The 27401-nt window shown below is 46.7% G+C and overlaps 1 protein-coding gene across 1 annotated transcript in view; it reads left to right on the forward strand.

The window, feature by feature from the left end:
• The window catches only part of LHFPL1 (LHFPL tetraspan subfamily member 1), a 281990-nt gene that overhangs the window by 101136 nt on the left and 153453 nt on the right, over positions 1–27401 (forward strand). The window contains exon 2 of the mRNA XM_086918417.1: positions 7358–7970. Within this exon, the coding sequence (XP_086774543.1) occupies positions 7589–7970 (382 nt within the window). The 5' untranslated portion in view covers positions 7358–7588. The remainder of the gene's footprint in view (positions 1–7357; positions 7971–27401) is intronic.

A 27401-nucleotide genomic window follows, 5' to 3' on the forward strand; every position in this document is an offset into this window, starting at 1 on the left:
GCAAAGAGTTTTACTTCAACCAATGAGCAGTAGCACGCAGGCAGCCATGAAACACTTTCAATGATGTCGACTGATCTCCCTCCAAGGAGAGAATCAGCTACGTGCCATCTGCATAATTTACAATATTAATTTCATGCTTTTTAATGACCGCAATCAGAGGTTTCATATAGATATTAAATAGAATTGGGCTAATTGCCGAGCCCTGTGGCATGCCATTCGTGATGTTAGTAAAGGCAGATTGGTAAGGGGGGAGAGACACTGCTTGCCTTCTATCAGAAAGAAAGGACATGAACCAGCTCAGAGCACAGCCTGTCACCCCCACCTCCCTCAGCCTTCTCAGAAGGATCCCATGGTTGGCCGTATCGAAGGCGGCAGACAGGTCAAGCAGAATAAGAACCGCTGCCTGACCCCAGTCTGCCCGCATCCGAAGCTCATCCATCACGGTCACCAAGGCCGACTCAGTGCCATGGGCAGGCCGAAAGCCAAACTGTACATCCCCTAGCAGTTTATGTTGTTCCAGATGATTAGAAAGAGTTCTGATGACCACTCGTTCTACAATTTTGACCGAAAACGGCAAAAGGGAGATTGACCTATAGCAAGCCGGGTCTTGAGAGGGTTTTTTTAGCAGAGGTGTCACCAGTGCCTGTTTCCAGTGGGACGGTACCACTCCGTTAGAAAGAGATAGTTTGCAGATTAACCGAAGTGTAGGGAACATCTCTGCCTCAAACTCTTTCCAGATTTGTTGTGGCACAGGATCCAAAGGGTATACCTAAGGCTACCCTACTAAAGTCCTCCACTGTCAATGGCACAAAATCCGTTATATTGTTGATAGCAAAACTTTCTAAAATGTTAGTAGGAGCATCAGTGCCACTCTCAACAATACCACTAAGACCCATAGTGTCTGTGATCCCAGACTCCGGCTGCTGATGAACCCCACCCAGGTCATCAATACTAGTTTTAATTTTATGATTGAAGAACCTAGCCAAATTATCACACAGTTCTTGAGAGGGGGTCTCTGATTCTTAGTGCACTCAGGACTGGTTAAGCTATTCAGAATGTTGAAAATACTTCTTGAACTATTGGGAGCATTAAGAATAATGTTAGAGAAATATTCTGCCTTGGCCCTAATAATCTCATTCTTATAACACACAATCTTAGATTTCCAGGTGTGTTTATCCTTATCCTCATAAACCCTTCTCCACTTCCTCTCTGCTTGTTTACAATTCAGTTTCAAGTTTTTTAATGTATCGTTAAACCAAGGGGCTGATAGTCTACCCCTTCTTCTGTGATTTTTCAAAGGGGCCATAGAGTCTAAAACCGCAGTAATCTTCGAGCAGAGAGATACATAGTTCTCCTCCACCTGCTTATCTACAGAAAAGCAGTCCTCTACCTGAAACATGGGGGCAAAACCCCTCTTAGGCAGGAGTGCCTTCCAATCTCTTCTAACATAGTTACTCATAATACAGGCTGCTTGATTATTATGAATAGGGAAAACAGAACAGGTTGGCTGGTCAGGATCATTGACAAACAACTCTAGGCACACGCAGTCAATATATACTACGTGACCGGGGAAATCTATTCCAAGAAGATTTATTTACATTTAATCTTAGAATTCATAAATTTCAACGTCAACAGACATGAACGGAAGACTGTCAGTACAGTTGGTTCAACGACATACAATCATGTATACAATATCTACAAATGTACAATTTTACAAATCTACAAACAGCTAAGGTGAAGAAGTCAAACAAAAAACATATTGACACACCAAAAAACAGTACTGATTCAAATAAATTGCAAAGTACAAGTGCTAATAGAAACAATACATTGTTTGTGCATGAGAGAAATGACAAAAGGAAACCAGTCCTTAGAACTAACAACCACTGGACAGGCGGAACAGGGATGGAAGAAGGTGCCTGCCTGTCTTACACAGCCTGTGGTCGAATGTTTTTTTAGGATTACACTGCTAGGGCCCAATGGAGTGGTGTGATTTTCACCCTAGCTGCACCCTTTTATCTTGCCACAGGTTGGGGATGTCGACGCGTTTCGAACCTTAGATGTAAAAGGTTCTCCTCAGGACAGGGATCGGGAACAATTTTATCTGTAAGGAAATTAGGGAATGGTGTCAGATATTTACTACAAAAAATTGCATGGACCTCCTCTGACCCAAAACAAGTGGAAGTCAAATATTACCTGCACAGTGGGCACAAAGGTTGCCGTGGTGTAGGTATACCGCAGTAGAAATATGGAAGTCTAAAAGAAAGTGAAACATTGCACAGAGTGGTCACACACCATAGTGTCAGGCAGATTAAAGTGACATAAGGCCTATGTCAGAGCAGTTCCTACCTGTCCGTCGCAAAGTAAAACACTGAGGGCGCGGTGCCCGCCAGGCGGTACACACCCAGATCGGAGGGCAGTTCACATATTTGGGCGCCGATATTGTAGGCTGTGGAAGGTGAAGGCGAGAAAGCGCCAGTGAGTGCTTAACAAAAACCAAGTCATGCAGAGGACCAATACTCCCCTAGCAAAGGGCTCCCAACAAGCTCCTACCTGTATTTGGACGAGAATGAAAATACAGGGGGCCGCTGGTCACAGTAATCAATACAGCGAGCGGGAACAATTCAACCGGGACCCGCTGAAATTGACACACAAGGGAAATTAATATCAGTATGGACGTCTGTTTGCAACATACGCGCTACAAACGAGCCGAATTAGATCAGCGACTCCGAGGCACTTACTCGTGTGGGCGAAATCAATGAGCCGCTCCGAAGAACCTGAATCAGTTGGGCAGACGCGGACACCGCCGCGGTGTAATGAATTGAAAAAAAGTCGGGATAGCAAGAAGCATCATAATCAAAATAGGACTTTTTTCCTGACTGAAGGATGCTGGTAGATGTAGTCTACACGCAACTAGATAGATCCGAAACTAACGAGGGTGGAATGGACATGGGAACTGATTGCGGCCCAGAGGCGGATGGCGTATGCGTGGGCCAGAGCAGGCGGCAAAACCCACATCAGTGTGTGCGTCGCTATCAGGTGCCCACGTATTATGAATAGCAGCGTCCACATGAAATTTAATCAGAAAGTGATCAGACCAGTCCATAGGCAGAATTTCCACAATGTTAAGATGTCGAGCCCCTGACAAAATTAGGTCAAGTATATGCCCACCCTTATGAGTAGCCTTAGCCATCCGCTGAAAAAGGCCAAGGCCTTCACGTGATTGGAGGACATTTTAATGACCCGAATCAAGGGTTCCATTCAGCCAAAGATTGAAATAACCCAGAACCACTAATCTGCAGTCAGTGGCGGCCATATTGGTGAAAATCTCCAGCAGTGATTGCTGCTGATACATGCTAAAGGCCCCGGGGGTCTATAACAGATAATCCGAGTTAAAACATGGCCATGATCATTCTTAATGGCGAAGCCAAGTAATTCAAAACCTTCAACAACATCAATATCAATGGTAACCATGTTCCAGGTATCTTTATAGATCACACCAACCCTGCCACCCCTCCCACTCAATCTAGGTTTGTGGCAGATTTTATAACCAGGCGGGCAAGCCCAGCCTGGATCAACCTCACATTCTAAGTGAGTCCAAGTCTCTGTCATGAACAGAACATCTAGTTCATGAAGTTCCAGCAACAGCTGAATTTCCACGATGTGTTTGGGCGGGGATCTTACATTTATCATATAGATACATTAGGGCTCAAAAAATTATATATATATATATATATATATATATATATATATATATATATATATATATATGTTCAGGTGCTCGCATAAGTGGGTAGGTGCGTGTTGTGACTAAGTGAGAAGTGACATAAAAACATAGCATCACATTGACAACATGGTAGGACTCCAATTAAATATATACAATGGATAGAGTCCCGGTTGTAAGGGTCGACAGCGTTTCGATCTTCATCTTAGTTAAGATCTTCTTCAGGGTAAGGTGTGAGCAGTCTGAAATTAGTGCTTATGGATAGGAGGGGGAGAGAGTATGACTCTGGTCCTTCATGTCCTGGCTAGCAATTCATCGCAAGGAAAGTGAATAGAGTAGGTGAGAAATGAAGCTTGTTATACGTGTGTTATTTAAAAAAAATTCAATTGAAACCAGAGGGTACTGGATATGTGTAGCCCATTGCTTTGGCATACAGTGGCGATTTTAGGTAGGCTCGACGGGGTGTCTGAGGGTTCTTGAGGGATTTGTGCATGTATTTGTATATATTTAATTGGTGTCCTACCATGTTGTCAATGTGATGTTATGTTTTTATGTCACTTCTCACTTAGTCACAACACGCACCTACCCACTTATGCGAGCACCTGAACGTATATATATATATATATATATATATAAATAATTTTTTGAGCCCTATTGTATCTATATGTAAATAAACCATAAACTGTTTTCCTACAACTCTGCTCCCTTGCTTGATCTAGTACCAATTCACATTGAGTGTACCCCTTTCTATTAGGGCAAATACCAAGACACACCGTGTCTCCTCCTCTCTGGACCTATCAAGGACAACCCTGAACCACTATACTTCCTACACACATCTCAACCTTAGGTTCATATATCAGGGTACCCTTGTTCTCCCTTACTACTGATATAAATATTGTGTCCTCAATATTGTGTACAAAATATCATTCCACAGTCGTCCTATTGTCTTTTATTAGGTACAACTGGGTGATGATTTTAGAAATACAATTTAGGAGGCAATGTTTTTTGTTAGATGATATTTAGACCATGGTAGCCTGGTACAGTACTTTGTTGTTTACACAGAAAACATCAAATATCGCTAGTGTGCCAGGCTTTTTCTCCTTCCGTGTCAGGGACATTGCCCTGTTGTACAGCCCACATGTTCCATCCATGTCATAGCAGTGCATATTAGATGCAGAATCCAAGTCTAGCAGAGTGGATGAGCCAGGACAGCTGCTCAACATAGGCATTGAAGAACTGAGGCAATGCGGTGAGCCCTGAGGAATCCACACTCAAGAGGATCAACAGGGGAAGTGAAAGGAAGTGCAATACATACTGTCAGGAGTATTGAAGATAATGTGTGTACGTGGTGTGGAGATGGAAATCTCATGATCGGTGGCTGGAGCGGTAAGGATGACAGCCGCGGCCGCTGCAGGTAAGAGTGTTGGGGCGGTGGGACCGGCTTGGGGGGGTTTCGAGAGACGACAATGATGGAAAAATAATTATTTATTTAATTTTCCCTTGTGGTCGTCTTTCGAAATCCCCCTCCAGCCGGCCGCAGCTGCAGGATGATCCTCATCGGTGGAGGGGGAGATCTTCCTTCAGCTCTCTAATGAAATGTCTGCATTAAGGTCTGAATATTCTGAGCATGAATCTTGCTCTAGATCCTTGGGGCCAAATTTATGAGGCCACTTACACCATCGGAATTTCCCTTTTTGTGATGTTCGGTGGCGCAGAAGCCTGCATGATATTTATCAGGCAGCACTAAGCCACTTTTTTTGGCTTAATGCTGCCTGATAAATATCAGTCCCTTTAATGCAGTGTTCTGCATTAAAGGACGTGCAATGGGTGTTGCTGAGAGCGTTCCCAGCAACATCCATGGCCTTTTGACCCTGCCCCAGATTTACAAGAAATCGTAAATTTGAGGCCGTGCCAAAAGCTTAAAAAGGGAGGCGCAACAGGGAGAAATATCTGTATTTCACCTCGTTTTTCCTTCTATGTGTGCTGCATTCTGCAGCACACATAGAAAGAGGAAACGCCTCTTGTGATTTTTTTTTAACAGAAAGGTTTCCCTTCCTGTACAAAAATAATCATCCCCGCATCGCAGGCACCCTTGCACCATTGTGCGAAGGTGCCTGCGTAGTGCAGGCAGCCTATTGTGCGCTGGCGCAGGGGAAAAGGACAGGAATCTTATAGAGACGGTGCATTCCTGCCCTTTTCTTTTGCCGCAGGGAGGCGCAGCAGGAAGGCCTGCTGCGCTGCTCTGCGACAAAAACTCATAAATGAGGCCCAAGGTGCCTGGATTGAGAAGAGTTGCTCTGGTTCTTTCCATTGTGCTCTTTGTAATTTTAAGCCTGATGCTGGTGTAGCTTCTTGTGTTTCATCATTGGTCCCTTGAGATGCTTGTTTTTTCTAAAAGGTGAGGTGGGTACTACACTGACTGTCACTGCCTTGATGGCGATGAAAACGGTACAAAAAGGGGTGGTGATGGACGGAGCATCTGAACCAATCAAACACTCACACCCAGTCAACAGATCTGGGTTTAATCCATCACCGTTCTTTAGCCCACTCTGCCACCCCAGTTCAGAAATGGCCATATGCAAATCAGTCTGACCGTGTGCCTCATGGGAACAGTCCAGCCCGAACTGCCAAGCTGGCCATATGCAAATCATTTTTACCCTGTGCCTCATGGGAACAGTCCAGCCCGAACTGCCAAGCATTTGGCCATAAGCAAATGGCGATGAAGCAGATCCTGACTATGATGTTCGTTTGGAGGGGCAGCCAATGGAGGGGCACCAGGGTTGTGAGTGATGAAGTCTTGGATCCTTAGTCCTTTGAAGAGACATGCAGTGGTGTGACAGGCACTCTTAAAGGCAGCCATAGCAGAGTCAGGCATGTCAGCAAGCCCCGCATTGTCAGGATTTATGTGGGAGAGGATCAACGCTTGGGTTGTCTTGGACTTCTGGACACCGGTTTTAAGGATCTAGAAATGTATGTGAATACTAAGCATATATATACTTGCATTATGAGATGCATAGTTTCAGCATGTTGGAAATGCAGGAGAATACACACAAAGTAGTTTATGTAAATCCGACCATTTGTGTTTTGTGTATTCGGTGCAACTTTTAAGTTTGCTAGTGTTTTTTTCATGAAGAATCATGTCAGCTTCTTGTAAAGCAGTGTGGAGGTGAGCGTGACGTTCTCTTTCTTTGAACATTACAGCTGCGAACCTCTATGGATTTTTGAAAGCCTGACTCTGGAACATTCCCATGACATGACATCAGTGATGTCATCAGTGATGTCATTTGAGATGTCATCAGTGATGTCATCAGTGATGTCACTGACCATGTCATGAATGATGTAATATGTGACATCATCAGCAGTGGATTGCGGGTGCGCGATATATAGTTAATGCAACTAACTATATATGCGAATTTCAATGGTTTTGTACGAGTAAAATAAGGTTTTGTAAATGCTAATCCCTAACTACATATAGTCTATAACCTATGGTTTTTTCAGTGAATATATATATATATATATACTTTAAAAAAAATTCTACTGTTGGGTGGTAGTGATAACCTACTGTAAACTAAAATGAGAGTTTATAAACTTGTCAGGTTTGTGTCTTTAATGCCTTTTCTTTTTTTTAACTTACAGATGGTGAACAGGCATTGACGTCGTTTTCGGAGTATCAGCCTGCCTCGGTTTTTGCCAGCAGAGGGTTTGCTTTCATTGCCCCAAATTTAAAGTAATGAGTCTGATGAAAGCGCCTTGATTGCTTCTTCAAAGTCAGCTACTGTGGACTGCAAGGACCAGGAATGCCCTGAGGTTGATATCTCTTTATGGTAATCCTTTGAGCCACCAAATTCCATTTGTCGGTCCAGCGGGATGGGGGGCAGCCTGACTCCAGTTGGAGCCCTCTGGGCCGTCTTGTCCTTCCTCACCGCTGCCGCAAGCTCTACCAGTTTCTTCATGCCCTACTGGCTCTTCGGGTCGCAGATGGGCAAGCCCGTGTCCTTCAGCACCTTTCGGAGATGCACCTACCCGGCACAGACGGAAGAGAAGCAGGTGGTGATGGTAGAAGAGTGCGGGAGGTATGCCAGCTTCAGCGCCATCCCCAGCCTGTCCTGGCAGATCTGCACCGTGGTGACGGGTACCGGGTGTGCGCTGCTCCTGATGGTGGCCATGGTAGCCACTCTTGGCTGCTGCATGGAAGACCTCATCTCCAGGATGACAGGATGCTTCATGGGAGCAGCACAGTTTGTTGGAGGTACCCAGCCATTTACTGTGATCTTTTTCATCATGGTTCCGCATATAGTCAGGAATTCTAGGTCTATTACATTCAGACTGCCTGGATTTATGTATTACACACATGGAGAAATGCAGTGTCTGGCATATAAAGAAATGTGTAGGATTACTTTATTTATTCGTCTATCCTTTGCAGTGATTGTATTTTTTTAGAAACTCTTCTTAGTTTGCATGTATCCCTTTGTTTTTTCAATATGGAACAGAACACTTGTTGTAAACACTAACCACTTATCTGAACTGAGTTATCTGTGGGGAGAGATGATCAGCTGGTAGCACAAAGGACTGCCATATCAGCCTCTGCTGTCGCATGACCATCCCACAAGGGGACCTACGTGCCATAGAAGTTTCTCAGTCATTCTTCTCTGTCACTAGCAGGGGTGAAAGTAAATAACAGGAAAAGTGTGAGCCTGGTGCCAAGACCGAGTAGACACCAAGTTCCACATAGTGGGCCTGGCTAGAGCAATCTTGAATGACAAACTTCAGGAAAGTTTAGAGTGCGGTGAAAGAGGGAGTGCTGGAAAACGGAGGCTGGGATTTCATGGGAATTCTGTCGGGCTGGTATAGGGATACACCACCACTGGTTTATTCACAGGATAAACTAGCATCTCAACACCAACTCCTCTGACCCTTCCTGGTCCTTTAAGAATAATATAAAGAAGAAACTGAAATTCTATCTGACTGATAGAAAAAGACATCTGAAGGCAGTTTGTGAGGGCCGCTTCCAGCCGATTTTGTTGCAGGCAGGCCCGGACTGGCCGTTGCGAGCACCGGGCAATCCCCCGGTGCGCCGCAAGGGTGGGGGCCGGTTTTGAGCCCCTGGGGGCCGTTTTTGCAGTTTAGCTGCAAAATCTGCCCTGTAACAAAATCGTCCGAAAACCGGCCCTGGCCAAGAGCTCGGCTGCACCCCCAACCCCCCGGAGGGCCGGCCGAGCACTTTGCCAGGGCCGGTTTGGGTTCCCAGTCCGGCCCTGGTTGTAGGGGGCCGATATTGCCAACCCCGGTAACAGAAACAGTCCCCCAGTGGCCCAAAACCGGCTCCCACCCTAGCGGCCCACCGGGTAAATGCCCGGTGCCCGCTACAGCCAGTCGGGCCCTGAGCACAGAGTGGCGCAATGATGGATAGGGTATGGGGAGGGTTCTGTAGGGAAGATCAGCCATGCAAAGAAGGATAAGATCAATGCAGCATTGCTTACTCAAGCATTGCAATCGACACATTAGATTCATATAAATACATATGGAATCTGACTTACTTAACTCCTTAAGTTCACCTGCTGCAATCAATCAATCAATCAATCAATCAATTAGAACACTTGTAAAGTGCGCTACTTACCCGTGAGGGTCTCAAGGCGTTGGGGGGCGGGTGGGGCGCTGCTACTGTTCGAAGAGCCAGGTCTTTAGGAGTCTTCTGAATGCGAGTAGGGCTTGTGTCTGTCGTATGTTGTTAGGGAGGGTGTTCCAGGTCTTTGTGGTGAGATAGGAGAAGGATCTGCCACCGGAGGTAGTGCGATGGATGCGGGGGACGGCGGCGAGGGCGAGGCTGGAGGTTTGGAGCTGGCGGGTGGGGGTGTTGAAGCTGAGTCTGCTGTTCAGGTAGGCTGGTCCGGCGTTGTGGAGTGCTTTGTGTGCGTGTGTGAGGAGCTTGAAGGTGATCCTCCTGTCGACGGGGAGCCAGTGTAGGTTTCTCAGGTGGGGGTGATGTTGTTGCGGCGGGGGACGTTGACGATCAGTTGGGCGGAGGCGTTTTGTATGCGTTGTAGCCGGCGTAGATGTTTGGCTGGGATTCCTGCATAGAGGGCGTTGCCGTAGTCCAGTCTGCTGCTGACGAGGGCATGTGTAACCGTTCTTCTTGTTTCGGTCGGGATCCACTTGTAGATCCTGCGGAGCATGTGGAGGGTGTGGTAGCAGGAGGAGGAGACAGCGTTGACCTGTTTCGACATGGAGAGGTAGGAGTCGAGGATGAAGCCTAGGTTGCGTGCATGGTCGGTGGGTGTCGGTGCTGTTCCCATTGTGATCGGCCACCAGGTGTCGTCCCAGGCTGAGAGGGTGGGTCCGAGGATGAGGACCTCCGTCTTGTCCGAGTTCAGCTTCAGCCGGCTGTTCCTCATCCAGTCGGTGACGGCCTTCATTCCGTTGTGGAGGTTGGTTTTGGCGGTGAGTGGGTCCTTGGTGAGGGAGAGGATGAGTTGGGTGTCATCGGCGTAGGAGATGATGTTGAAGTTGTGATTGCGGGCCACTTGTGCGAGAGGGGCCATGTGGATGTTGAACATTGTCGGGCTTAGGGATGAGCCCCGGGGGACGCCGTAGATGATGTTGGTGGCTTCGGAACGGAAGGGTGCGAGGCGGACGCTTTGGGTTCTGCCTGAGAGGAAGGACGTGGTCCATTCAGTGCTTTCTCTTGGATTCCGGCTTCTTGGAGGCGTGTTTTTAGAGTGCGATGGCAGACCGTGTTGAAGGCGGCCGACAGGTCCAGGAGGATGAGGACTGATGTTTCGCCATTGTCTAGTTGGCGTCTGATGTTCGTCTATGGCGGCAATGAGGGCTGTCTCGGTGCTGTGGTTGCGTCTGAATCCAGATTGGGATTGGTCTAAGATGTTGTTGTCTTCCAGGTGGCGGGTCAGTTGCATGTTGATGATTTCCTCCACGACCTTTGCCGGGAACGGGAGCAGGGAGATGGGCCGGAAGTTCTTGAGGTCCTTGGGGACCCCAAGCCCTGGGCTTCTTGAGGAGGGCGTTGATTTCAGCGTGCTTCCAGCTTTCCGGGAATGTCGCTGTTTCGAACGAGATGTTGATGACCTTCCGTAGTTGGGGTGCGATGGCTGCCCCTGCTTTGTTGAATACGAGGTGTGGGCAAGGGTCTGATGGGGATACTGAGTGGATGGAGTTCATGACCTTGCGTGTCTCGTCGTCATTGACGTTGGCCCAGGAGATCAGGCAGTTGGCGCTGGTGGTGTTCGCAGGGGAGGTGGTGACTGGCGTGGTGGGGGCGGTCATGGTGTTGAAGCTTTTGTGGATGTCAGCGATCTTGCGGTGGAAGAAGATGGCTAGGGAGTCGCACAGTTCTTGTGAAGGCGGGATGTCGTTGGTGTTGGCGCTGGGGTTGGAGAGTTCCTTTACGATGCTGAAGAGCTCTTTGCTGTTGTGTGCGTTGTTGTCTGGGCCTGTAGAAAGGTTACCGGTTTATTGAAATCTTTTGACCTCACAGTTCTAAACTTTGTAAATAGTTTGTGGTGTGAAGTTCTCAATATGGTTTGCCTCAAAGAACACTCCACCAAACGATGGCCCTTATATATCAACACATTTCCCAATGGACACCAAATGGGCAAAACCCTTCAAACATCAAACACTATGTACTGGGAACTATGTACAAAATGTTTATTTATATTATCTAACGTCTGTGGCAAGTATTACTGTACCTGTAGCCCCAATGGCCACAAATGACTTACGTCAGATTCAGCTGGCTCCATCTGGATACAATATTCACCAGCTGTTTTGAAAACGATTAGGAAGAGGCTCTCAAGTTTCATGATTCATGTTTTTTGGGCCTTCCAGATGCTTCAACTCTGACCGCTACTGCACCCCATCCAAAACTAAGAATGAGTGGTTATGGTTTGGCCAGGGCAACTTTTAAACCTGCACAACCCAAAATGGCCATCATGCTAGTCTTTCTTGTAAAATGTAATTCTTTCCAATAAATCCCCCAACAAAGCCACCATCGTGGGCCCAGGCCATGCAATTTAAAAGTTAATTGCAGAATAAGTCAGTATTTAACATTGCAAATTGAAAAAGCTGGTAACTCCAGTAAGGAACTTTTTTAAAACAATAAAACACTTATCCACAGTTCCTAAGGACTATACCCCCAATTCTAGTCTAACTCTTTGCAACACTCTTGCCTATTTCTTCAAATCTAAGGTGGACCAAATATATGACCTATTTGCCAACCCCAAACTAAATGCTAATGGAGCAGAACAAGCAGTTACAGGCAAAGTGTTGTTTTTTAATTTCTCCCCGTCTCCTTAGCTCAAACAGCTACACTCCTTTCAACAACCAAATCAGGATCCCCAGACGATCCCTGCCCTCCCAGGATCCTTCAAAGCATTAGTCATATTATTAGCCCATTGCTAACTAACATGTTTAATCTGATGCTATCACAAGGGCATTTCACTTCTTGTTGGAAACAGGCCTGTATACTGCCTCTCTTAAAAAAAATTGGACATAATATATCCAGCCAAGTACCGCCCTATCGCAAGGCTACCATTTCCCGCTAAAATCTTTGAGAAACTGTTAAACACTGAACTCTCTATTTTCATTACAGAGAACAATATCCTAGACCAGAGTCAGTTTGGTTACATAACGGGTCATAATACAGAGACGGCTTTCATAAAAACTACAGAGGAAATCCATAACGCCCTAGACGGTGGAGGGTCGGCAGCCCTCGTTCTCCTCGACCTGTCCGCGGCGTTTGATACCGTGAACCATACCCTTTTGGTCGAACGCCTAAAAACCATAGGGATAGGAGGAAAGGCCCTTTCCCTTCTAACTTCATTCCTCGCGGACAAAACTCAATCTGTGCACTTGGGCAATTTTAAGTCAGCACCTTTTACTCTGCCTTGCGGGGTGCCACACGGGTCCTAGCTAAGCCCAAAGCTTTTACGTTTTTATGTCTCTGAATTAGCTCCCCTGATCAGAAGTTTTAATTTAATACCCACCTCATATGTTGACAATACTCAGTTGGTTATCTCAGCAGTCGACAAGGATATTAATTATTCCACCAAACTTCATAACTGTATGGTCACCTTGAGCAACTGGATGGGCAGGCATTGCTTGAAGCTGAACTCAAACAAAACTGAAGTGGTGGTGTTTGGCAACCTTTCATCTCTGTAGTCGCCAGTTTGGTGGCCAGACACCCTGGGCCCCCCTCCCACGCCAGTAGCTAAGGCAAATAATTTAGAGGTCATTACAGATGAAAAACTCAATTTTCAGTCCCAAGTCTCTAAGGTAGTGTCCTCTTCCTTTCTTACTATTAGAATGTTATGCAAGGTATTACCTTTTATCCCCTTAAATACCAGAAAAACAGTACTGAGCTCCCTGGTTGTATCCAAACTGGACTATTGGAATGGGTTTTAGCTTAATTTGCAATCCAATTTACTTAGAAGGTTTCAGGCAGTACAAAATGTCGTGGCTAGACTGGTCTTGGATGCTCCCAAATACCAGTCTATCAGAGCAGGGATTCAAGAATTGCATTGGCTACCAGTTGGTCAGCGAGTCAAATTCAAGGCTCTTTGCATTGCACATAAGGCCTTGCACAGAGAAGGACCACAGTTTCTTTGGGACCTTTTTAGCTGGTACTCTCCTAATAGATTGCTTTGTTCTGCCAATGCCTACCTGATGTCCACGCCCAGGGTTAAAAGGACTAACTGTGGGGGGGAGGAGTTTCAGTTACAATACAATAAAGGAATGGAACTCCCTTCCGCTCTCCCTTAGGAAGACTTCTTCCCTACTTGAGTTCAGGAAACTGCTCAAGACATGGCTTTTTAGAAATTAGCGTTTCCTGATACAGTATGGTAGACCCTGAGCGCCTAGACACCTGCGGGTATTAGTACGCACTACTAATTGTTATAACATAACATAACAATCAATCACCCTCAAAACAGCTACACAGGACACTCATTAAGGATCCCAAAGGAGCAGAAATAACACAGGACCTAAGTTTGGCCAGCTGCACACCGATGGTAAGGCCGATGCCTGACAGCTCGTTGCCTTTCTGACCTGCCTTGTGTAAAAAAAAGTGGTGACGAAATACCAGCGGGCCAGTTGTGAGTGGACAGCATTGGACCTTGTGAGAGCCCTGCCTGGAGAGAGCGCTGCCATGAAGACCTAGGGGCAGTATGATATGCTAGGAATGACTATCACAATGTCAAAAAATATTGGGACTTAGTCACTTTTTTAACCTCCAGAGGACCAGGACAAGGTATTGAGGTTTGCCTAGGGAGAGAGAGAGTCCTCTGCGGGCAAGATTTCCAGATTCTCTCTGCATGGAACATTTTGCTGCAAGAAAAAAGACTTTAGTGGGACCTTAAAAGGAAGGTATCCAGCCTACTGGATCTCTGCCTAACTACAATATTCATCCTTGTACCACTGGTGGATTTTAAGGGGAAACATGTACTAAGGTTTTTGCAGTTGTAAATAAAATACAGGATGTGTGACTGCAGATAACCCTTGTACATATTTACTAAAGCCCTTTAGCTATTCTGAAATTTCTTTATAAATCCCTAATGGTCTTAGAAATGGTTACCAACTTGGTGTTTGGAAGGTATTTGTATTGGTTTTCCCTTCCAAATCCTGTTTCAGTAGGCTATATATCAATGGTTTCCAACCATAATTCCAGCAGAAAGCATTGTTAAGTTACTGACTCACAAGTTGTGGTGGTAACTGATTTGCAAAGAGGAAGCCTTTGGAACCCTTTCTCTTTGGGGTGATGGCTTCAGGGGGAGCAGTCAGCAGATTCAGGTAAGATCACTGCCAACTCTCATTGATGTTTTTTAAAATTGATTTTTTGTTTAAAGCAATCCTAATTTTTGTCAGAAAATTGAGGCACTTTAAAAATCATTTTTTTTCACTTTTGAAATGCAGTCACAGAGATTGCTATCTGCTGTCCCTTGCAGGCCGACATCCCTGTGATTGTAAGCAATCATGGGTTCAAAAAGTGGTGACCTCCCTTACTACTGGTTATTAGGCAGGTTGTTCTGTGACCCCTTGATGATTGCTTATTTTGCAAACTGATCTATTAGTACATATGTCGGTTCACAAAATTAGTTACTGGGTGCAATTTGCAACCACTTTTTGCAACCAGTATTTCAGAATATCTGGCCATTAGTCTGAAGGTAGAATTTGGGATTGGGGTGACAAAGTTATCCCTGTGATGGAGGTACCCTTGGTGACTCAAAAGTACAGCTTTGTCATTCTTGGAGCTCTTTGGGCCAAGACTGAAGGCTTCAGGGGGAGCTCGACAATAACATATTTGACTTTGAGGAACCTGCCCCGCTTCAATAGAATGTCTTGCTTCACTGGAGAAAATGAGAACTGAAAAATGACAAAGTTCCTACATAAAAACTTTGACTGGTGTACCCACTATGCTTGCCTGACTCCCCCTCTATTAAGATTGAGCTGAAATTACACCAAGGCGAGGTCTGTAGTGACCATTGTCTTTTTTTTATCCTTGAAGTTTCTTGGCACTTTTTGCCTTAAAACTAAACCTCTGATTCCCTGAAGCCATTTTATTCACTTTTGTGTCTTTTACTTATTACAATATTTTGAGTTTTCTACATTGGATTGTGAATTTTGTGTTGTGTTCTTAAATTAATGTTGTATGTTACTTCCTAAATTTAACACACAATACTCCGGAGAATTGGCTGCTGCTTGTGCCATACCTACCGGGAAATAAGCAGAGATTTACATCGAACTGTGTTGTGACCTAACATTAGGAAGGCACTGGTTCCACGTCCCAAATTAATAACTATGGGGCATATTTACAAAAGTATATGTAAATCTGAGGCATCATCAAAAGCTAACGCCATGCAAAAGCAGGCATTATATTGGTGCTATGAGGAGAAATACTTTTTTTTGCGCTTTCTATATGTTGTGCATTCTGCAGCACTCATAGAAAGAGCAAATTGCCTTCAAAGATCGTTTATGTGCAGGAAGGTGACACTCCCTGCACATAAACAATCATCCCTGCAACATAGGCACCCTCGCACCATGGTGCAAGGGTGCCAGCGTTGGCACTAGGCAGGTATTTATAGTGCCAGCACAAGGAAAAACACAGAGATGTGGTCTATTCTTGTAAATATGGTGCATCACTGCGTTTTTTAGATTATGAAGTGCAGCGCTGCAGAACTGGCTGCAGTGCTGCAAAATTTGCAGCAGCGCCGTGCTACACTATTTCCTTGTGAATATATCCCTCATTTTCAGATACCTCTCTATTGTGAGATCCAACATTGACTAATCAACACTTTCAAGTCCTATCATTTTACATATTCAAACTAATAACTACTGGAGAAGAGGTTGGAGGCTAATTTATTTTCATCTGGGAAACCTCCCAGCACTATTTGATTATATGCATTCGTGAGACGGCATAAGATTTTTGCCTGTCTCATGAAAAACACTGACTGTTTAACTTTTTCGACTTACTTTTACCATTAGGCAGGCTTCCCCTGGTCCCTGCCTTGCACTTGCGTCCTTACCTGCGCCCGTTGCTCCTACCACATCCACCCCTTTTGGGCTCAGCTCCGGCGCTGCCATGGGGCTCCCCTCTCAAACTGCTCTCTCTCTCTCTCTCTCTCTCTCTCTCTTTTCCTTGAGTGTCCGCGCTTGCTGTGCTCCTTCTCTCCTACACGTTCGGTGCCTTTGCCATTCCTTGTCGTTTTCTTTGCCTATCTCAGTGCCTCCTTACCCTTTCTGTGCTTTTCTCACTCATTGTCATTCATTCTTTGCTGCTTTATTGTACTTTCTTTGCTGCTTTTCTGTGCTTTCTCTTCCTTTTTTTCACTCGTGTGCAGTGGTCGAAGTGGGAAAGAAAAAGTAGGGGAACTGTGGGTGGAGAATCAGGGGGCGGGAAAAGCAAACACTCATAGGGAATACAGGTTTATGTAAGGTGTGTGAAATGTAAGCAGGAACAACATGTTACCTTAATGCTTTTACTCTCATTGTTCAGAAATCCATGATTATTTTTTGTCTTGTAGGGACTCTTCAGGAGAATCTAGACTCACGGAAACCCACAAAGGCTCCCTCATATTCATGTCAGCCAGCTAGCTGCTCACTCATAATATAGCAAAAAGAACAACTGGTGGACAGAATGCAGAACAATGTCATACATTCACCCCAGTACAGAGATCTGGGCCTAAATCCATTGTTATTTTGCTCACCATGCCATTCAAGTTTGGAGGCGGTTTGGGGTGAAATGTGTATTGTCTCCTTGGTTATAGGTAACCAAGGGTCATTGAAAGTGGCCCTCATTTACAGTCCAAAGTTGGAGGCAGCCATATGCAAATCAGTTTCTCCCTGGACTAGAAACAAGCATCCTAGACCGCTTTCGGGCTTTCAGCCCTCATCAGCCAGGATAGCTTGATTCCAGTAGCATGGAGAGCACGGGACTCATGTCTGAGCATACCTGTCCTACTCGGGTATGACAAATGCAAAAAGAACAATTGATGGACAGAATGCAGAACAATGTCACACATTCACCTCAGTACAGAGATCTAGGCCTAAATCCATAGTTTTTTTGCTCACCATGCCATTCCAGTTTGGACCCAGTTTGGGGTGAAATGTGTATTGTCTCCTTGGTTATAGGTAACCAAGAGTCATGGAAAGTTGCCCTCATTTACAGACCCCCAACCGCCAAAACTCATTTTGTGGATAAGCTCGTCGAAGCTATTGCACCTTATGCTATAGCTACAGAGAATTTTCTTCTATTAGGAGACATAAATTATCATCTGGACCAAACTCTTGACCCCCATACTGCTGACCTGACTACAAACCTTGATACCCTACAGCTAAATATACTCCCGACAGGCCCAACTCATATAGCGGGACATGTATTAGACCTTATAGGCACAAATTCCCCCCAAAGTTAAAATTAGACAGATTGACCCAGTCCTGTGGACCGACCATTATGTTATTAAATTTAACATCGCGTGCCCTCAGTTCGAACCCCGGAAAACTAACCAAGTTAAACTGAGTAGACCATGGAACAAAATTACCTCAGATTCTTTTGCTGAGCATTTTTCACCTCCAGTCATTACCGACAAGACTGATCCTAACATAGCTGCCAGAGAACTGGAATCTGCAATAGTCTTGGCATTAGATCGCAGTGCCCCAGCCCGAGTATCAAAAACTCCTAAGAACAATTCACCTTGGTTTACGCCAGATCTGGACCGAACTAGAGTAGCTGAAAGGAAATGGCGGAAAACTAAAGATTCAAATGACAGGGTTCAATATAAAATCGCCCACAGACAATACATGAAAGGAATTGCTGAGGCGACGAAGGCATATCTTGGTAATAGGATATCTCTGGCATCTAACTCACAGAGAGCGTTATATAACATAGTGAAAGATTTCACCAACCCCCCTGCCAGCCAGCAGCCACTTGACGAATCTAAAGAATGGGTAGATGCTGTGGCAGTATATTTCCACGATAAAATTAACGAAATTCATAAACGTTTTCCTCAGTCACCTTCCACCGGTCAGACAGTAGTCTCGTCCACCAGCAATTGCAGAGACCCCAACAATTCTATTTTCACACTAGGGGAATTTCCTTCATTCACTGAAACACAGGTTGAGACAATCCTACTCCAAATGAAGTCTGGGGCCCCTGGAGACCCGGCCTGTCCTCAAATTCTATCAAAATTTGCTCCTGCTCTGATCCCGGCTATAACAAAAACGCTAAATCAGTCCCTACTTCACTCTTCTGTTCCACTACATTGGAAGGAAGCAGTTATTAGACCAATCTTAAAAAAACCTTCTGCCGATCCTAAATCACTCCCTAATTATTGGCCAATCTCACTCCTTCCCCTATTTGGTAAGATTATGAAATCCTTAATAAATAAACACCTTAAATCACATCTGGAGATAAACAAGCTCCTGGACCCTTCACAATTAGGCTTCAGGCGTTCTACAGCACCGAGACTGCCCTTCTTGAAGTTGTGGACAACATAAGATTGACACTAGACTCTAACCAGTCAGCCATACGGGTCTTGCTTGACCTGTCTGCGGCCTTCGACACCATCTCGCATCACATTCTTTTAGAACGCCTTGCTGAGGTTGGTGTCCAAGGCTCCGCACTATGCTGGATAAAAAGTTATCTGACAAACAGATGGTCCAAGGTCCAAGTCGGTGCCCACTCCTCCAACTTCTATGATAACGATAAGGGCGTCCCACAGGGATCCATATTGAGCCCTACGCTCTTTAACTTGTATGTGTCCCCTCTTGCTAAGGTCATTCGAGCACACGGCTTTGGGACCGTGTCCTATGCGGATGACACTCAAATACTGATCACCATCAATCAGAACCCGGATGTCACCAAATTGAGATTTAAAAATTGCATGGTAGATATTCATGACTGGATGACCAGAACATTTTTAATGATGAACGCAGGAAAGACGGAGGTTCTGCTGTTTGGAAAGGCAGATAAAATTTGGTCCGATGACTGGTGGCCTGTCTCCCTCGGCCCATGCCCCACTCCCAAATCCTCAGTGAGGAATCTCGGGGTAACAATCGACAATAAACTGTCCATGTCCGAACATATTAGCAAAGTAGTAGGCACCAGCTATGGCCTCATGCGTAGTCTGAGAAAAATCTTTAAGTGGCTCCCCCTCTCAGCTCGTATGCCATTAGTACAGGGACTTATTGTTAGTAGAATTGACTACGGGAACGCACTCCTGACTTCATCAAATACCACCTTGCTTGCCCGCCTACAGGTCCTACAAAACACTGCAGCTAGATTGGTGCTTGACCTTCCTTCCCGCACCCCCTCATCACCCTGCTTAAAAACCTTGCACTGGCTCCCAATACAAAAACGTATTAAATTCAAATTATGCGGCCTCGTCCACAAATCCATCAATGGACATGGCCCTGCATATCTAGAACACAAACTTAAGGTCTACCACCCGGTGAGAACATTAAGATCTTCCACCAAGTTTCTCGTAAATGTCCCCAGGGTACGTACCGTCAGAAACGATGACACAGCCTTCAGTAAAACAGCTCCTGTAGCATGGAACTCCCTGCCCCTCCAGATCAGGACGGAACCCGACTACCTGAGATTCCGCAGACAGTTAAAAACATGGCTTTTTTAGACCAGCCTCTGCCTGCATGGTTATCTGATAGGAGTTTCTTCTGCAAGCGCTCTGAGACCTTCGGGTGAGTTATGCGCTATATAAATGAAATGGAAAATGGAAATGGACCCAGCCATATGCAAATCAGTCTTGATGCTGCGCCCAATGGGAACAGTCCAGCCCAAACTGCCAGGCCATATGTATTTAAGAGTCCTTTCATTTGGGAAGTGAACACAAAGCATTGCCCACAGAACTATGCACATAACATATTGCTCTTTGATATGCATGGTACATGTTCTTTGCATATTACCCCATTGTGCTACCTTAGATGAGTAAAACAGCCACTAGACAAAACATGCTCCCATCTCTCTCCAGCAGGTACATTGATCACCAACGTTCACTGCTCCCGCCCTGTTCACTGCTCCCGCCCCGTTCACTGCTCCTGCCCCGTTCACTGCTCCTGCCCCGTTCACTGCTCCTGCCCCGTTCACTGCTCCTGCCCCGTTCACTGCTCCTGCCCCGTTCACTGCTCCTGCCCCGTTCACTGCTCCTGCCCCGTTGACTGCTCCTGCCCCGTTGACTGCTCCTGCCCCGTTGACTGCTCCTGCCCCGTTCACTGCTCCTGCCCTGTTCACAACTCCTGCCCGGTTACCACTCCTGCTCATGCCTAATCACCGCTCCTGCCCCATTACTTCTACTGCTTCGTCACCCCTCCTGCCCTGTCACCCCTCCTGCCCCGTCACCTCTCCTGCCCATCACCTCTCCTGCCCATCACATCACCTACCTGTCATGTCACCTGCCCGTCACTTCTTGTGCCCGGTCACCTCTCCTGTCCTGTTGCCTCTCCTTCCAAGTCACCTCTCCTGCCCCGTCACCTCTCCTGCCCTGTTCACTGCTCCTACCCTGTTCACTGCTCCTGCCCCGTTCACTGCTCCTGCCCCGTTCACCGCTCCTGCCCCGTTCACTGCTCCTGCCTTGTTCACCTCTCCTGCCCCGTTCACCGCTCCTGCCCCGTTCACCGCTCCTGCCCCGTTCACCGCTCCTGCCCCGTTCACCGCTCCTGCCCTGTTCACCGCTCCTGCCCCATTCACCGCTCCTGACCCATTCACCGCTCCTGCCCTGTTACCGCTCTATCTCATGCCCCGTCACCTCTCCTGCCCCATCACCACTCCTGTCAGTCACCTCCCCTGTCCCATCACCTCTCCTGCCCTGTCATCTCTCCTGCTCCGTCACTTCTCCTGCCCCGCCACTTCTCCTGCCCGGTCACCTCTCCTGCCCAGTTACCTCTCCTGCCCAGTCATCTCTTTTTCATGTTGCCTCTCCTGCTCTGTCACTGCTCCTGGCCCGTCACTTTTCCTGCCTTGTCACATTTCCTACTCCATCACGTCTCCTGTCCCATCACTTCTCCTGCCCCGTTCACTGCTCTTATCCGTTCACTGCCCCTATCAGTTCACTGCTCTTGCCGGTACCGCTCCTGCCCATTCCTTATCACCGCTCCTGCCCCGTCACTTCCACTGCCCCATCACCGCTCCTGCCCCTCCTCTTCCCCTGCCCCATCACTTCTCCTGTCCCATCGCCTCTCCTTTCCTGTCACCTCTCCTGTCCCGCATCTGAAGCACATGTTCCCAAGTGCTGTGCAGCCTAAAAGCCGTCTGTTCCCATTCACAATATTTATTTTGCCTCACTGTAGCGAGGATGTTATATCTGGGGATTCTTTGGAAGATTAGGATTTCGGGCCTGCATACTGTGTGTCTGATATAATTGCACGTAGACCAGAGAATAGCGCGCAGCCCTACTGAGCTGCCCATAGACCAGAGAATAGCGCGCAGCCCTACTGAGCTGCCCATAGACCAGAGAATAGTGCGCAGCCCTACTGAGCTGCCCATAGACCAGAGAATAGCGCGCAGCCCTACTGAGCTGCCCATAGGCCAGAGAATAGCGCGCAGCCCTACTGAGCTGCCCATAGGCCAGAGAATAGCGCGCAGCCCTACTGAGCTGCCCATAGGCTCCTGGCCACCTTGTTTACTTATGTTTCACTCAGTTATTTAGTTGGCAGTCAGCAGATCAGTGACTCAATGCATTCATCGCAAATGTGCCTTGTCAGGGCGGCAGCATTCTCGGAGCCAGCTGTTCTTGAACAGGTAACTTTGGATATTGTACCAGAGTAGTTTTATTTTACAAGGAAACCCCCAGGGCTCTGCTAATGGCGGAAAAGCTGACTTTGCCATTTCACTGTAAACTCCCTGCTGATGTGTAAAGTCTCCACTGATGTGTAAACTCTCCGTGCACTAAAGATATCTCTGTATCTGTCACTGCTTTAGAAGCACAGAACAAAGCACAGTGTAGCTTCAGGGCTCTGCCACCCTTTAACCACACTCCCCGCTGGCCCAAGGGCTTCCTAGAAAGGCATCTCCCAGGCGCATTGTCATTCGAAAGGAGATAATCGACCGCAATCAGAATGACAATGGGCCTGCCCTCAGTCTGTGGAGCTCAGGGAGGGGCTGCTGCAGCCTCTGGAGCTCAACAGAGAAGTGTGAGCAGCCCCTGGAATCTGAAAGGAAAAGTTTTCGTTTGCCGTCCCGGGACGATATTTTGACAGAAAGAAGTAGGGGAACGGACTGAAATATTTTCTAGAAGTAGGGGCACGCCGTGCCCTTCCGTCCCCGCCCACTTCTACCACTGCTCGTGTGCCTTCTCACTCTCTCCCATTCATTCTCTGCTCTCTTTTTATGCTTTTTCCCCCACTTTCTCTTAATCATTCTTCACTACCTTTTTGTGCTTTTCTCCTCTGCTTTTTTTTGCTTTCTCATCATTCTTTGCTGCTTTTTTGTGCCTTTGTACACTTATTCTTTTTTTTGCTTTTTGTGCTTGCTTTGCTTCTTTCTGTGCCTTTTTCCTCCCATTCCCATTTTTCCTCCCATTTTTGCAGCTTTAACTTACCTTCTTGTTTTTCTTCCTTTCTCGCTCTTTCCCAGTATTCTCCCACACCTAACTCCCTTCTTGCTGCTCGTTTAGCCTCACATATCGTACTCATAGCTCCTCCCCCTCCCACCTAATGGAGTACAGATGTGCAGTGGACACGTCAAGCGGGCATGCTACCGGTGCACCAAAGGTGAGCCAAAGGCAAGCCTGAATGTGCCTGTCCATGCCCTGCCTGCACCCAGTGCCACAACCTCAGGTCCTCCTACCCACCACCACTGTTCTTCCGCTTCCCTCCTCACTCTTATGCACCTCACAGCGCTATTGTCAAGCCTTGCTGGTCAATGACGTAAATGCTTTTCTTGCCCCACTTGCCACTTCTCTTGTACCCTCCCATACTCCCACATGCAACACATCTAACACAGACCTCACACATGGCCACAATCACCCAACTCCACCACTCCATACCTCCACGCTTTCCTATCCTGCCTCCTCCTCAACACCCGCTCCCTCACCAAACACATTAGATTCTGGGACCTGCTGCACGATGACCTCCTGAACCTGCTCTTCCTGTCAAAAAGCTGGCAGACTCCTATGTCACCTCCTGACATTGCCACCACTATCCCCCCCCAGATACAGGATAGGACTAACAGATCCAGAGGTGGACTCTCAATCATCTTTAAAGAGCACATCAAGTGCTCCATTACCTCGCAAACAACCCAAGTCATAGAACACCTGACTTTCAAACTCCACATCACATCAACTACAACATGAGAGGCACCCTTGTCTATCGACCTCCTGGACTCCAAGCATGCTTTGGAAGGACTCGACTCCAGTGCCTTCATCCTTCTCAGTGACTTCAACTACCACCCGGAGGACCTCACTGACCTCAACAATACCAACGACCTGGTGGACCTGACAAGCCTCAGACTCATCTTCACCCATTCTCCCAGACACCTACTGGACCTCATCTCCACCAGTTTCAGGAAAACCAGTGGACAAGCCCACACTCATCACCTGGCCAGACCATGCCCTTCTCCGCTTCAACATACCTGTCCCTCACCACCTCAGGAAGGTAATCGGCACATCTTCACAGCATGTCTGGAACAAGATCTAAAAAAAATCCTGGTCCTTGGAACTGCTACACCACTGATTGTAACACCTCAATGACCCTGCAGAGCCATCGCGACTTAAACACCTGGATCAACTCCTGTGCAGACATCCTGGCCCCACAAGACCACTAAGGCCATTAGAACCAGACCACGAGAAAAGTGGTACACAGAGGAGCTCAAACGTCTAGCTGCCCACCTCAACGACAACCACCTCCTCAACACCACTCAATCCCGATTCAGACCCAACCACAGCACTGAGGCCACCTGGATGACGTCCAACTGATCATGGACAGATCATGGACAGATGAGACACTGCTGCCCTCATCTTTCTCGATCTATCCGCCGACTTTGTTACAGTCTCCCACCCCATCCTCATTCAATGCCTACACAATGCCTACACAAATCCGGCATTCAAGGACCTGCACTCTGCTGGATCTGCTTCTTCCTTTCTAGCTACACCCAGTCAATCAGCCAGACACCTTTCACCTCTGCCTCCACCAACCCTACCTGCAGAGTAACAAAAAGATCCTCACTCAGTCCCATACTGTTCAATGCTTATATGGCCCCACTCACCAGCATCATTCGTGTGAACAGCATGACCGTTATGTCCTACACAAATGACACTCAGCTCATGGTCTCAAACAAAACACAAACACCTGAACCAACTTTACCACATGCATGTCCAAAGTTGCCGGATGTCTAGAAACCAGCTGCCTCAAATTCAACACATACATAACGAAAGTATGCACAGTCTGCAAAGACACTTCTCTATTTGACTCCATCTAGTGGCCAGGTGAACTCTGGCCCACACCTAATCCAACCGCCCACACAATGAACCTTGTAAAAGTAGTCAACAACCAGCTTGTTATGACAAACCAAGTAAACACAGTTTCAGCCACCTGCTTCTACACACTCACATTGCCTCTTCCCGTGCTGTCCCCGCCCACCGTTGTGTATTTCTTCACGCCCTCTCAACGCATCGCGGGACTAGCCGGGCGAAGCCCGGGCAAAGGGCGGGCCGTCTGTGGCCGTCCGTGGACGACTGTGGCCGGGCCGGGCCCCGTCCCTTTATTGTATATCCCCCACATTCTCTCTTTCCAAGGCTACTGACCTTTGACAATGCCACCGAAGCCCGGAAATGGCGGGAAACAACAAACGGGGGGAAGGTAAGAGGCACCCTGGATAACTTTCTCATTAAAGCTGTTTCGAACTTGGACCATGAAATATCCGTAGCGGAAACAGGCTTGTCACTCGAACTTCAAAAAAACAAGCGGTCATCATTGGGTACAAATCGTCAGTCTTCACCCCCTCTCATATTCAGCCCAGTGAGCACAGGGATTCCCCCTTCCATTGATACTAGTATTCCCCTTCTTTTTCAGGAAAATTCTCCAACCTTTATCTCTGTTCCACTGAGAAGTCCTAACATTGATTTAACCTTCTCGGATTCCTCATTAGACTTCTCTCCATCGGAGATTTCCCTGTTGCAGCTTCCAAATGCTACTCCTATCCCGGTAAACAACACTCCCACGCAAACACCATGTAGACAACCTACCTTAATGAAAAGGAAGAGACGGGGAAGTGATCGCCGGGGTGGGCAACTTAAAGTAGCCCGATTGGGTTCCAGCCCACAAACCGCTAATAGTAATATAACATCCCAATCCTGTCGGCCACCACTGAAGTGAAAATCAAATCTCCCACAACCTCAATCTAAGTTAAAGAAACAATCACCTGAACCTAAGCTAGTTTTAAGTGACATAGAACATCTAGTCAGATCCCTACTTCTTCCTATATTAGAAAGGGTAAAAAGAATAGGTGACCAGCTGAATGAACTAACGGTAGAAACCATTTTAAACTCTCAAATTTTAAAGGGCATGGTAGCTATCAACACGACCACTAAACCCAGTGAACCATGTTCAGTCAATAAAGATGCCACTAAACTTATCCCATCTGGTCCTGACATGACCACTGGAAAAGTCAGGCCTCTCAAAGATACGCGACATACTGTAAATATTCCTTGTGCGAAACCAGGGAAACCCGATAAGATTAACAAACCACCCACACACTCCACTCTTAAAGGACCCAGAGACTCAGTTTTTTCTCCATTTAACACTTCTACAATAACCACTACACACTCAGACTTCAAGGTTATAGGACACAGCAACCCGTCAACTGATAGGTCAACCCATAACAACTCAAGGATGTCACATAGATCTTCCCCCAGAGGCGGTTCCATATGCTATAATTTTGACAGGCATACCAGAGCTTACAGCAGGAAAGAAAGAAGGTTACTCTGAACTAAAGAATAAAGCCATCTATTGACTCAAGCAAAATAGGCCACTGCCCCCCCCCCATATAGATGGAGATATATTGTTTGTTAGAAGATTAGCGTGGATAGGCTCTAGACCTAAGGACACTGCAGGAGATGTAATTATCATAAATTTCAGAGACCGTAGGGTGGTCCCATACATCGCTGAATGGTATTATCAACTGGGATCCAGCACCATAGTTCCTAGAACCTTAACATACTTTTATCCAGAGGCCTTAATCGTCCCCCGTGGCCATCGTGGCGAGCTCATCCATTATAAACATAATAACTATCCCTTATTTCCACCAAAGATGACCCCATGGTCCACCAATCGCCCGGTTTTTGAGAACTCACACGGGCAATTTAAACACCAGAACTTTCCAATCCATCGAGAGAACAACCCACCATCCTGGTTAGTCCCCCTGTCAAAACGATATGATGCCCTCATGGATCTAAACGACCAGGATTGACACCAGGGAGCTACTGTGACACAATCTCCAGTAACAACGACCGATATTCCGCCAACTGATCCCCAACAAACAGGGTGCTTAAATATCTACCTTGCGGCGGGGGAACTCACGCCCCCAACCATTTTTCAAGGGCCTTTACCAACAGAGAATGATCAATTTTGCAAAACCATTGTTGCAGTTGATTCACCTCCACCACAGTGTAATATTCTTGATCCCTCTCCTATAAACATTTTGAAACCTGAGGAGTTCATATATAGTTTCCTCTCAAAGTCGCCCAAAAATACTGGCTGGAGGTCGTCACAGGGCACAACGTAATTTGTCTCCAGGAAACCTGGTCCCGGGACGCCTACCATATTAATCGTTACCAAACCTTTCATACCCCAGCCATTCAAAGTCCTCACGGCCGTAATAAAGGGGGTCTTTGCACTTTTATATCTGTTACCGGGGGTATTGTAATTAAAAGGTTCATGGAGACCGAATTTTATCAGATATTGTGTCTACAATGGGGCTCCCCACAAAACGTTATTATATTAAATCTCTATAATAATATTCCTTCTGATAGGAGTGAGGCTATCTTGAGCAAAATTCTTTCGACTTTGATCTCCTACATGACCAGCTGGTAGGTGATAACATCATGCTCTGGGTTGGAGATTTTAATTGCACAATCTGTCCCCACGGTCCATTTGGTTTGTGTGGCCTATCAGACAACGGGGAAGATTGCCCTACCCATTTTTCTCATTCGTCAGTTAGTAACTCATTCAA

The sequence above is a fragment of the Lissotriton vulgaris genome, chromosome 4_1 (assembly GCF_964263255.1).
Source record: "Lissotriton vulgaris chromosome 4_1, aLisVul1.2, whole genome shotgun sequence".
NCBI classification, from domain to species: domain Eukaryota; kingdom Metazoa; phylum Chordata; class Amphibia; order Caudata; family Salamandridae; genus Lissotriton; species Lissotriton vulgaris.